This window comes from Lepeophtheirus salmonis, chromosome 13, assembly GCF_016086655.4.
Source record: "Lepeophtheirus salmonis chromosome 13, UVic_Lsal_1.4, whole genome shotgun sequence".
Classification (NCBI taxonomy): Eukaryota; Metazoa; Arthropoda; class Copepoda; order Siphonostomatoida; family Caligidae; genus Lepeophtheirus; species Lepeophtheirus salmonis.
This window is the reverse complement of record NC_052143.2, coordinates 24,936,239-24,947,504: the sequence shown is the minus strand read 5'-3', so window position 1 is coordinate 24,947,504 and position 11,266 is coordinate 24,936,239. Positions and strand designations below refer to the sequence as shown.

At 31.4% G+C, this 11,266-nt stretch overlaps 1 protein-coding gene across 1 annotated transcript; it reads right to left on the bottom strand.

Annotated features, from left to right (window-relative positions):
- Positions 1-4,417: 4,417 nt before the first annotated feature.
- Positions 4,418-6,281, bottom strand: LOC121128006 (uncharacterized). The gene is made up of 9 exons (XM_040723583.2): positions 6,200-6,281; positions 5,945-6,124; positions 5,808-5,825; positions 5,575-5,742; positions 5,285-5,515; positions 5,056-5,223; positions 4,784-4,993; positions 4,564-4,731; positions 4,418-4,509 (listed from the first exon to the last, which is right to left on the bottom strand). Exons 1-9 carry the CDS (start codon positions 6,264-6,266, stop codon positions 4,499-4,501), a joined length of 1,221 nt encoding a protein of 406 aa, XP_040579517.1. The 5' UTR covers positions 6,267-6,281; the 3' UTR covers positions 4,418-4,498.
- Between the last annotated feature and the right edge of the window lie 4,985 nt (positions 6,282-11,266).

Sequence of the window (11,266 nt, the reverse complement as noted above, 5' to 3'; positions counted from 1 at the left end):
TTCAAGTGGCAGAGATAATTAAATTTGATTGTATTGTCGTAGACGAGGTCTCGTGGGGGAGATTTGGAGATGAATAAAAGAAGGAGTTGGATTCAGAGCTGTATTATAATCCAAGTTTGAGTCTGTCTGGTTCTGAGTCTTTATGACCGAGTTCAAGTCAAACCCGAGCCTATGAAATAATAAATTTTGAGTTTTGTTTAATGTATAAGTTTTCACTGATGGGATACGGAATTGTTCAAAGTTATAATTATTACTTGATAACTATCTATTACATGCAAAATGTGCTTTTCAAAAATACATATTTTCAAACTAACTTTTTCATGCAATTCTAGGTTATTTGGCAATATGATGTAAACTACTGCGCATGTATAAGATTTATTCCTGGGAAAACCCATTAGACGTTTAATTTTAGCTTAAATGATGTTTTGTAACTAAATAATTAGGTTGACATCGTAATTATTTAATAAAATAGTGAAAGGTGGAATCGGAATAACACTTAAGCTTTAAAAACCCTAATAACTATTGCTATTTAAGAAGAAGATCACTATGAAAATGACATTTAAAATCTTCAACAGACATAAGTTTAGCCTTTATAGTCTTTAAAAAAACAATGAGTTTTTAGAATACAATTTCGATTCAGAGCCCTTGATAAAAAATTGAGAAAAATATTCAGAAATAATTATAATCAAGTCGATTATATGTCTAAATCAGTAATCAACACATTAATATGAATCATACCTATAATGGGAAGAATCCATTTGTCTTTAATAAACTTATTATATAACTAGTCATATAATCAACTCAATTAATATTATTTCTTAACTTCATTCAGTGCAACCTTACATCCCTTATTTACATCCATTACAAGATCAAAATAGTTAATTTCTTTTAGGTCTTATGTTTTGAAATCAGTTCTAAGACTAGCTTTTTGAATTATACAGAAATACTCTCAACCTCGACTATAAAAAGGGAAAGGATAAATTTGAAAATAACAACTTCTGTATTGCTCTTTTTTCAAACTGTTAATCATTATTTAGAGAATAGCTATTAATTATTATATACATTGAATTAATAATTTACCAATTACTGAATATGAAATAACTCAAATTATACAAGAAGATCCTTGATTGATATAAATTATTGATTGTGTAGATAAACGTTGATTGTTTGAAATAGAATTAGCTGTGAATAATTCATAGCCATTATTGAATTAAAAAAAAGTTCCCTAGCTACAAACTGCTTTTTGTCTATTTTTTTGTTTCTTAGAAAAAGAAGAAAGTTTGCGAGTCAAAATAAAGGTTACAATGGTTATGTACATGACCGTTACTAGGGGTTTTGACTTGAATGCCCCTTTTTTAAATTGAACAACATGATCATTTTTTTTAAAAAGCAATAAAAAATGACAATAATGCATATTTTAACTTTCAAATTCTAAGATTTTTTTATTTATTGCAGCAAACATTAATTTTTTCGCAAAAATGCTGTTTTTCGACATATACTGGTAACAAGATTTTAACATCCCTTCATACCCTCCGTAGTCATGTAACTTGTTATATAAATCAAGAGCTTCAATTTAATGTATATTGTTAGTGATGTAAAAATTATCTAAATCCTCATGTTGGTAATCAAAAAGAAAAATATATGTTCCCAACTTTGATAAATTCCATATTTGCTCACAGAAACCAATTCTAGAGTTTTTATCATGGATGGTTCTATGCTCTGGACTGCCCTGACAGAGGAAGAAACGCAATTTGACTCTAAAGTCTGGTTTTAATTTTTATTATTCTACTTGTTTTCAGTTGTGTAAAAGAATGTAAAGTATAAACTATCAAGTCGTTATATCAGCTCCGTACGTATTCCCATATTCCTTCAATCTGCCCCACAATCAATATATTTTATCAAAGTGGGATTGGGCCCGTCCAAGATTCAAAATTGACAAAAAGTCAAAGAAACCATCAAGAAAATAAAGAATTCATGGATATTGAATATACAGCCTGGATTTCACATAACATGACTTTATCACCAAGTCAGTCGACAAGAGACAAGTCAACAAACAACTGCAACAAAGGTATGAGGGGCTCAACAAGCATGTGTTAATGAATAAAGAACTTAACTAATAATTTGGAGGTGTTTGAAAGATGATTTGTTCCATCAGTGTTGCTTAAACTCACAGATTACCTTTCCTCACCATCGCCAAAACCCAACCAAACATCAACAAGCAGTCGAAGACTCCTACTCGAAAATGAGTGATAAGAGGTCATGAAGGTTGAATGTTTATAGTAGAAGATACACAATCAGCACAGGAACTATATGGGAAGTTGTCACAAGAGACACTACCATCAGGTTATACTCTTCTTAAGTCACCCAAATTGTCCCTTGTCCAGCTTGAAGCTACCAAGAACAAAGCCCTTGAAATCACATTAAAAGATCAGCAACAGTATAGTTTCCTATTTTCTATACACAAAATCACAGTATAAAATCAAATCTGTAACTGAATTATCAACATTGAGACGTGTGAAGTCATCATGAACTTGTTGCAAGGACTACTAAAATCTCTAGAATTGGAGCCACCTCAAATACCAAGGATGTCTTTCATCATTGAACAGATTACTCTACTTTTCATGAGCTTAAATCAAGGAAACATGAGTTTCCATTCTATGAAATAATTACTGTACAGCTTTATACTATTTTTAATCTTGAATTCTCTGTTATTACCATACTATCATTATTGAACTGTATATCATTATAGTAAAATACTAATAAAATTTATTTTTGTTGATGAAAAATAGTGGTAATTATATTTTTTTTCACATTGTATATGGGGAGAAAGAAGAAATTGAGTTTATGTAAATCAATATGCTCTATCGGTAGGGATGTATAATTAAAGAGGGGATGTGTGTAAAGAAAAAACTAAATGTAGCAATTAGAAAAGGAAAAACGGTTGATGCATGTGTTCTTTCTTGTTTTTTGTTTTTTATCTAGTAAGTCATGGTGTGTTAAAATCTGCCTCTAAAAGAAGAATTATTGCCCGCCCATCTTTGTTGTTAATATTTTATCGAATACAAAATAAAATAAATATTTATGAATTTAACTATAATTATAATATTTTCCCTGCACTATCGTACATGTTCTTCTCTTTATTGCAGTAATTCATAAAAAAACCAGCCGATATTAACAATGGTGAACTTCACTACTACCATATGTCTCACTCATCCCTTCTCCTAGTGCCCTTACAAAAAAAAAAATCTCTATGCATGATATATGTCTCATCTGTAGGCAGACAGGTTAGTTTTACCATACTGATGACTTGTAGTTGGGATAGTAATCCTGCTCAGTACGAGAGGAACAACAGTTTCAGACATTTGGTACACATACTTGGCTCATCAGCGAGTGGTGCGAAGCTACCATTCGTGAGATGGTAGCTTCGCACCATGAAAGAAACAGAAAATTAACGTGGTCACTCTGACACTTTGTAGAATGTTTAAGAGAATAACAGCTTTATTGTCATGACGTTTTATTAGATCGGCTGTAATTCTAAGAGGAAGGAAATAATCACAAATCCCAATAATATAGGTAGGAGTTACTCTGATATTGATTCTCAATTCTACTCCAAACCCAACAAAGGCATACACTTATAACTCTCGAGCAAACCATCATCGTCTTTTATGAGCACACACAATAGTTTTTGCTTTATTCTTGGATGCTCTGTCTTCAAGAATTAAATGATAATTACAAAAGCTTTGGAAAAAAAAAAAAAACTAAAAAAAACAACTCCTATCAGATTGCCTACTAGAAAACCCCCCTCCCGCTTTCTAGGACAAGTTTTATGCAGCCGTACTTTGAAGCTTGCGTTTATTGGTCCTCTGTCTATGTATAGAGACGTTCATGGTTTTATAGTCAATACAACACTCCCTGTTGGTCCAAGTGTCCTCTTTTTCAAAAATCAAAATATCCTTACTCCATTTTAAATATCCTGTTTTTTAGGAAATATTTCTACAAATTACGACTGAAGGTCATTTATTATCAATTGGTGTATTTTTTTTCAATTTGAAATTAAACGTTTGAAGAAGAATTGACGTCAACGTAGCATGAGTTGTTGGTGATCAAATTAAGTTTCAAAATAATTAATTGTTTTCCTATCTACGTATTTTCTCACATTAATCAATGAAAATGAACGTAATCTCTTAACACATGAATATAACGATTCAATTTCCGTTATTGTTATCAAGGAATCTCTTGTATTATGAAGTAGTCACTTTTATGCACAATTAGGGGTCTGAAATAGAATGGGGATAAACAATTTAGATCAATGATTATAATGATAACGCTTCCAGAATTATAATGTATAATACATCGTAAATACCTTATGTATAGTAATGAAAAACATTTGTTCATGTTTCAAAGTTAATTAATTCCCTTAAACTTTCAAAAGTATATATTATGTTCTATAAAAATAACAAATGATAAATAGTTAATTAATCAAAGTCGTTTTGGATGTTTATTCGACAACTAGAAAAAAAATGATTTCAAATAAGATCTTATTTAAAAAATATATATATTTACCTTGACAATGGGACGTACAAACTCCGTAAGAAGTATAATCTCCTCTTACATCAACTGAAGTAGCACACCAAGGAGTATTTCTATAGTCAATCGTCGTACATGTGGTATATGTTTTGCCACGGTAATTAAATGGAAATTGACATGCAGTGCCATTAAGAATTGTGCATCCTAAAAATATATTTTGAAAAATGTTTTTCTGATTGAAACTTACTATCCTTACCTTGAACAACTGTAAGAACTCCTGGACAGTTGCCGTGGCATATTCCATAGTTGCCCATCTCGTTGTCAGCTTCTAAGGAAGTAGCACACCAATAAACACCCTCATAGTCTACAGTTGTACATTTATTGTACGTTTGCCCACGATAGACGAAGGGAAATCTACATTGTTGACCATTTGTGGTGGGGCAGGCTCCAGGTACTGTTGTTCCAACTTTACAAGAAATAAAAAATAAAATGCCACGAAATGAATAGAGATATGAGCTATGTTCATACTTGGACAACCAGCTTCGCAATTTCCCCATTTCTCTGTTTCTCTTCTTTCGTTGACATAAGTGGCACACCATGGTTGATCACCATTCTCTACAGTTGTGCATTGATGAAATGTTTGTCCATCGTAGGAAAAGGGGAACAGACAATTTTCTCCAGTGCTTGTGGAACATCCTATTAGATATTAAAGAGAGTTAGTATGCCCTTGTATATATCCGCTAAGGGAGGATTTTACTCGTTGGTGCTGACGTAACAGTTACTACTTCGGTTGTTTTTCTAAGGATTGTGGTCTTGAAGTTAGTGATTGTCGTTTTCCTTCTAACAGGAGTTGCAGTTGTTTTGAATGAAACAGCAGGACTGTTCTTTCCTCCGACGCTTTTTGGTGTTGTTGTTTTGATGTTAAGACCAGATGAGGTGGCTTTGGGTCTAGGAGCAGCTCTAGGCGTAGTAGTTGGATCATTATCCGCTAAAGAAGCAATGGAATAAAATTGCAAATCTGTGAAAGAAAAACTTTCTTCTATTTACATGAACAAAAGTTTCCGCAATGACCATAAGTACGATAGTTTTTTGAAGCATCAACACTGGTTGCACACCAGGGAATTCCAGAGTTATCAACTACTGTGCATGTGTTGTAAATTTGACTGTTATACACAAATGGGAAGATACATGACTGACCAGCAGTTGTTTTACAACCTGTGTTGGAGAGAAAGGGTTAATTATGTAGTCATTGAAAAAAAATAAAACTGATTATTTCTTACTATTTCCAGAAGGGGCACCTACAGGACACGAAAAGGCAGGGATTATTAATTTTTTGCATGTATATAAAAAAAGAAGAAGGAATGCACAAAAAATAAAATTAGGAAATGTGGATCGATGAGTTAAGCTAAGTACTTACTTGAACAAGAGCTTGAACAATCCCCATAGTTCTTGGTTTCTCCATTAGCATGTAAGCTAGTGGCACACCAGTAAACACCATTATAATCAATAGTCGTACAAGCCTGGTAAGTCTTTCCTCCATAATTGAATGGGAATATACATTGATCCCCGGCTGTAGTTGGACATTTTCCTTTTACTCCTAAAATACATATACATATATATATATATATATGTATGTAGTATAGAAACTTTAATCATAAGACTTCTTCCATACCATTAATAGATGAGCAACATAGGGCTAGGATCACAATGTAACTAATAGAGAAGCTTCTGTTTACCATGTTGATGCTTTGATGTCAATTCCTAAATTGATGATTTGCTTAGGTTTTTAGTCACAAAGTCAACTCCTATCACTTATTTTTAAGTTGATTAATTGATATTGATATTACTAAAAAATCTTCTATTTTATTTAATAATTGTTCAAATTCGATATTAATTTTCTAAATATAAACTCATTTCATAGAAAGACCGCTTTATTGATTTTATTTTTACCTAAATTGACCATCTGTTTTCATAAATTATATATTATTTGAATTGCAGGAGCTCATTGAGCTCTTTTCAAATTTTGTAAAATTCAATCTAGGTTTTATAATATACATTTTAAAATACAGAGCATCAAAGAAATGTTACCTGTATTCAAATTCGTTTATGAAAAGTTTGCTACTCTCTTTTCACCCTAAGAAAAGTTCATCCCAGGAAAATTCATTCTCAATCACATATTTAGAGTACATCTTGATGAAAAAAAACAACAACAACTCAAGTAGTAGTTCTACGTTTTAAAAGAGGAGATTTTATCATTTTCGTTATTAAAGTTGTTAAAAATGTGAAGTGCTGGTATGTAGGGAGGGGCACTTAAAATTAGCGTGGTAAACTTTAAAATTTGAAGGATCTTTGAGATTAATTTAAAGAGAGGGGGAAATGAGTGCATTCAGAGTGTAATAATCAGCTTCTCTTCTCAATTTCTACAAGCAAATTGTATAAATATATATCTCCACTCTTAAAACTCTTTGATAGGAGAACCACTTAGCTGTCATTAAATTTTATTAAATAAGCTGTAAGCAGCTGTAATAGGGCATGGAAATAAATAAATACAAATCCTTATCCAGTAAATGCATAGAGTTAGAATTATTCCAATGTCAATCCTCAATTTTACTCTGAGTCCAACAAGGAGTGACAATTATTGCTTCCCAAAAAATCCTTAGTGTTATTCTTCATCATTCATGAGCACACACACTTTAAACTTAGATGTTCCCTCCTCAAGAATAAAATAAGTATGATGATGACAGCTTCGAAAAAAAATAAAAATTGTCGTCATTGTTATTTAATTCTTAAAGACAGAAAATATTAGTATAAAGTAATAATTTGTGTGTGTGCTAATGAAAGAGGGAATAACATAAGCTGCTCTTCAAATTTTCTGTTTCTTTTATTTTTACATACCAGTGGGCATATATTGTTTACAGAGATGCCTTTTTTTGTAAGAACAAGAGGAGAAGGCGGGAGTGAGACATATGGTACACCTGAATTAAGATCCTTGTTAATGAATTGCTGCTATAAGGGGAGAACCTTCTACATTACAAATCTTATTAGTAGAGTAGAAATATTATAATTATATTTTAATTCATATTTATTTATTTTTAAACAAATTTAAGCTAAACATTGTTCTTTTATACCCCTTGTTAATATCAGCTGACCTTTATATGATTTTGGGGTGATGAAATAAATTATTAATATAAAAAAGAGACCCTTCTACATTTAAAATAGTATTGGTACCGGAAAAATATTATTAATATTTTTAAATTAATATATATCTATTTATGATGCATTTTTAAATCAATTTACACCCAAGATAGGCAATAATTCTTCTTTTAGAGGGAGAGGTTAGCACCCCCAAGACTTGTTAAATAATGAACAAAAAGGAAGAAAGAGCACACCCATCAAACGTTTTTCCTTTTTTAATCGCTATACTTAGTTTTTTTCTTTACACAGATCCCTTCTTTAATTATGCATCCAGCATCACTGGATATATCTTGATATTATCTAGAGAAATGAAAATGCACCCATTTTTAAGTGAGCAAGGATACAATTGTACAATCTAATTGAACAAGTTGCGAAAAAGCGTGCGTTTTCACCTTATTAGAGATTATTCAGACATTAATCAATATCCTACTCAATACTTTCCCATAACTATTTATATTGAAATTCAAATATCTATTTAATTGAATACTTCTTAAATTACATTAAATGGTTATTATCTCTCTCCATCTTAAGTAAAAATTGTTTGTGTATCTATGAACCTATTTTATCTGTAAATATCAAATTCCCAATACATTTAAAGTAATTCTATAACAGTACTTAATACTTGCATTAAAAGAAAGGCAAAGTAATGTAAATCGTTTTTTTATCTTTTTAAAGGAAATAAATTTAATTTAATTGTCTTTCGACAGTGTTACAATATCTATATAGATGGATGTACTTATAACAAAATTGGGTTACAATAGTTTTTAACTTAAGTCGACAATGTAATTAAATTATTGTTTGGGAATCAGTATATACATATATTTGTGTATCCTTTATGGATGCTCACATAATTGGGCCTAGGAGGCTGAAAATTTGTATGGGTGCCTCTTTTAAGCCTGGTCAGGCTAAAACGGAGGTGATGATTTTTTTTAGATTTTTTTTTAGGGGGGTGGGGATCATATGAGGTGTTCATTCTATATCCAAAACACAAAAATTGTTTTTTGGAACTCAAAGAGACTAGATATGGGGTTGAATTATCAATCAAAAAGTGCCTGGTGTCCCAAAAAACAACTATATGAATATAGACGTTTTCTAAATTTATTCAAAATCAAACAAGTTATTGGCAATCTAAGAAATCGGTGAAAATATCAAATTCGTTTTTTTTTTCAAATGGAAAGAAGACGATGAAATATTGCATTTGTAGATAAAATAAAGTTTGTAGAAATTTTTTGTCTGAAAATTCGTTTATATATCAATAGAATACATAAAATTTAATGTTCAACTGAAATATCTGTCATTTTGCGAATAATGTTTCTATTTTTTTCCATCAAACGTCAATTTTAAATTTTTAAGAAGAAATGTGACAAAATAATGGATTTTGGACCTAAAATAAAAATAAAAATTATTAAATGGATGATTTTCAATTTGTAGAAAATTTTATTTTACCATTTTTGTGATATTTTCAAATATGAACAATTTATCAAGGGTAATTTTATCGGCCACATTATTATTTAACAGGTCGTCTTTACTTTGGAAGAGATAATTTACTGACTCATTATCACATGGAAGTGAAAGTGCTCCGACCAGATATGAACTCCATAATGATTGTCCAGTAAAATTATTGGGGAAAAGCTGTCAATAGCTTGGTTGGACCCATGGTAAGACAATGACGTATCTTTAGGTTAGCTTTTATTTAAAAATATTTTTTCCATCGACAGCATGGTCGAAGTGGAAGCGAAATAAAAACTTGTTTTTGAAATGTCCTCCAGCCTGAAATTTCTCATAGATATCTCCTCAAACACAATAAATGCTTGGTTTTAAAATTGAATATAATTTTGTCAGGTACCTCATCAGGCTTTTTGGTGGTTATATGTAGTGTACTTAGACACCTCAAAAAGAAATTCACTAGTGAACTTGCTGAGTGCTAATTTATTACTGACTCTAAGATACAATTATAAAAAATAGAAAAGAAGAAACGAATAGAAACGCCAGAAAATCCCCTTACTGATATTAATATAAGATATTTATCACTACACTTCAACCAGTTTTTGGCTTAAGGTTATATATTGAAATAGATTTGGTTTTACCATTCCACTCAATAATAAAATTGTTTCTGATCCTCCGAACGACCGTGACCGGAAGTTACATCCTGTGCAGTTTTGCCCTGGGAAGTTTCGCCCGCATACATATATTATAGCATAAATGTATCCTTCACACATGATTGAAGGTCTTCCTTTTCTTCAATTTGAAGTCCTTTGTAACTAATTATGAAATTATGGCAGTTGAGTAATTAATATGATTTAATATATTGTTTCTTATTACAATGAATTCTAACCGTTATTTTACTGGTGTACTTTAGCTGAGGGAAAAGAGGAAGAAGGAACACAAATATATAATTTTGAATGCACATAGACATAGTAAGTATTGCTACAGGGATGACTTTAATTTTATATGCTCTTAGTCTTTTATGCAAGAAATTGTTACACATTTTAACATATACTCTTAGTATTTGTAATACTTTATGGCTCGTTAATTTTTTTTGGCTTGAAATATTTAAAGTAAATTGGATGAGACTTGCAACAATCATCAACAGAATCCCTTTAAGCTATCCCTGAAAAAAAAAAAAAATTAGAAAATATTTAATTTCTAATATTTTGCATCCAAATCAAGCTACCTTTTTTCAGCTTTTTTAGTCAACATATCTCAAGACGGATTAAGATCAGGGTCGACCGTAGATCTAAGGTTCCAGTGGCCATTGGATAACGTAACTAAGACGTTTTTGAGTATGCTGCAAAGGATTTTATATATAAATATATGGTCGTGCTTGGGAAACACTCTGATTAAGTCATTTTTGACTTATTTTTTTCAGATCACAAAGAGAATTTTATTTAAACGATTTTATAACTGGATTGTACAAAATCATAAAAACAAGCATTTAAAAATAAATCCTTTTTATTAATAAACAAAACTGCATTCGAGTAGAAGAAATTAAATAAAAATCAATACATTTTCCTAATAGGAGTCCAATGTAAAAGATGCAATTACATTTCAAGACCTAACGATGGAATGAAAAGATGTGTTTGGATTTAAACCCTACATGATGCATTTTATGAAAATGAATTACTTCTGAACCAATTTTAAAACTATATTGATTGTCCGAAATAGGTGAAGAATGAGGAGAGGAAGATTGATTGCGTTGTCTCAGGGGAGCCCACGTTAAGGTGAGTACTCTTGTTGTGACCTTTTATTCAAGCCGCAGATGTAGGAGTTGAGAGGCTCTACAGTCTGACCTTTATGATGAGCTTGACACGCCCCTCGCCCCTCCTGGATGAAGACGAACAGGACGTTCACAGATGCCAGTTACTTAGTTTTGTCTATGATGATCACGTCCTCGGGATCCTACGCAATCCACCTGTCGTTCATATGACACCTTGGCTTCCACGGATATATTCTCGTCCTAAAAGAGGCACAGCCTGTTTGAGCGACAAAAAGAGGCCCAAGGACTTACTGGACTAGTTCTTCTTAATAGTCTCAAGAATCCCTA

Bases quoted from the DNA above. Each gene is read 5' to 3' on its own strand.
- LOC121128006 (XM_040723583.2), bottom strand. From the start codon at position 6,266: ATGGTAAACAGAAGCTTCTCTATTAGTTACATTGTGATCCTAGCCCTA. The intron at 5,224-5,284 runs GTAAAATCCTCC...AATATCTAATAG, and splicing joins TGTTACGTCAGCACCAACGA to GATGTTCCACAAGCACTGGA. The intron at 4,994-5,055 runs GTATGAACATAG...TTTCTTGTAAAG, and splicing joins TTGCGAAGCTGGTTGTCCAA to TTGGAACAACAGTACCTGGA.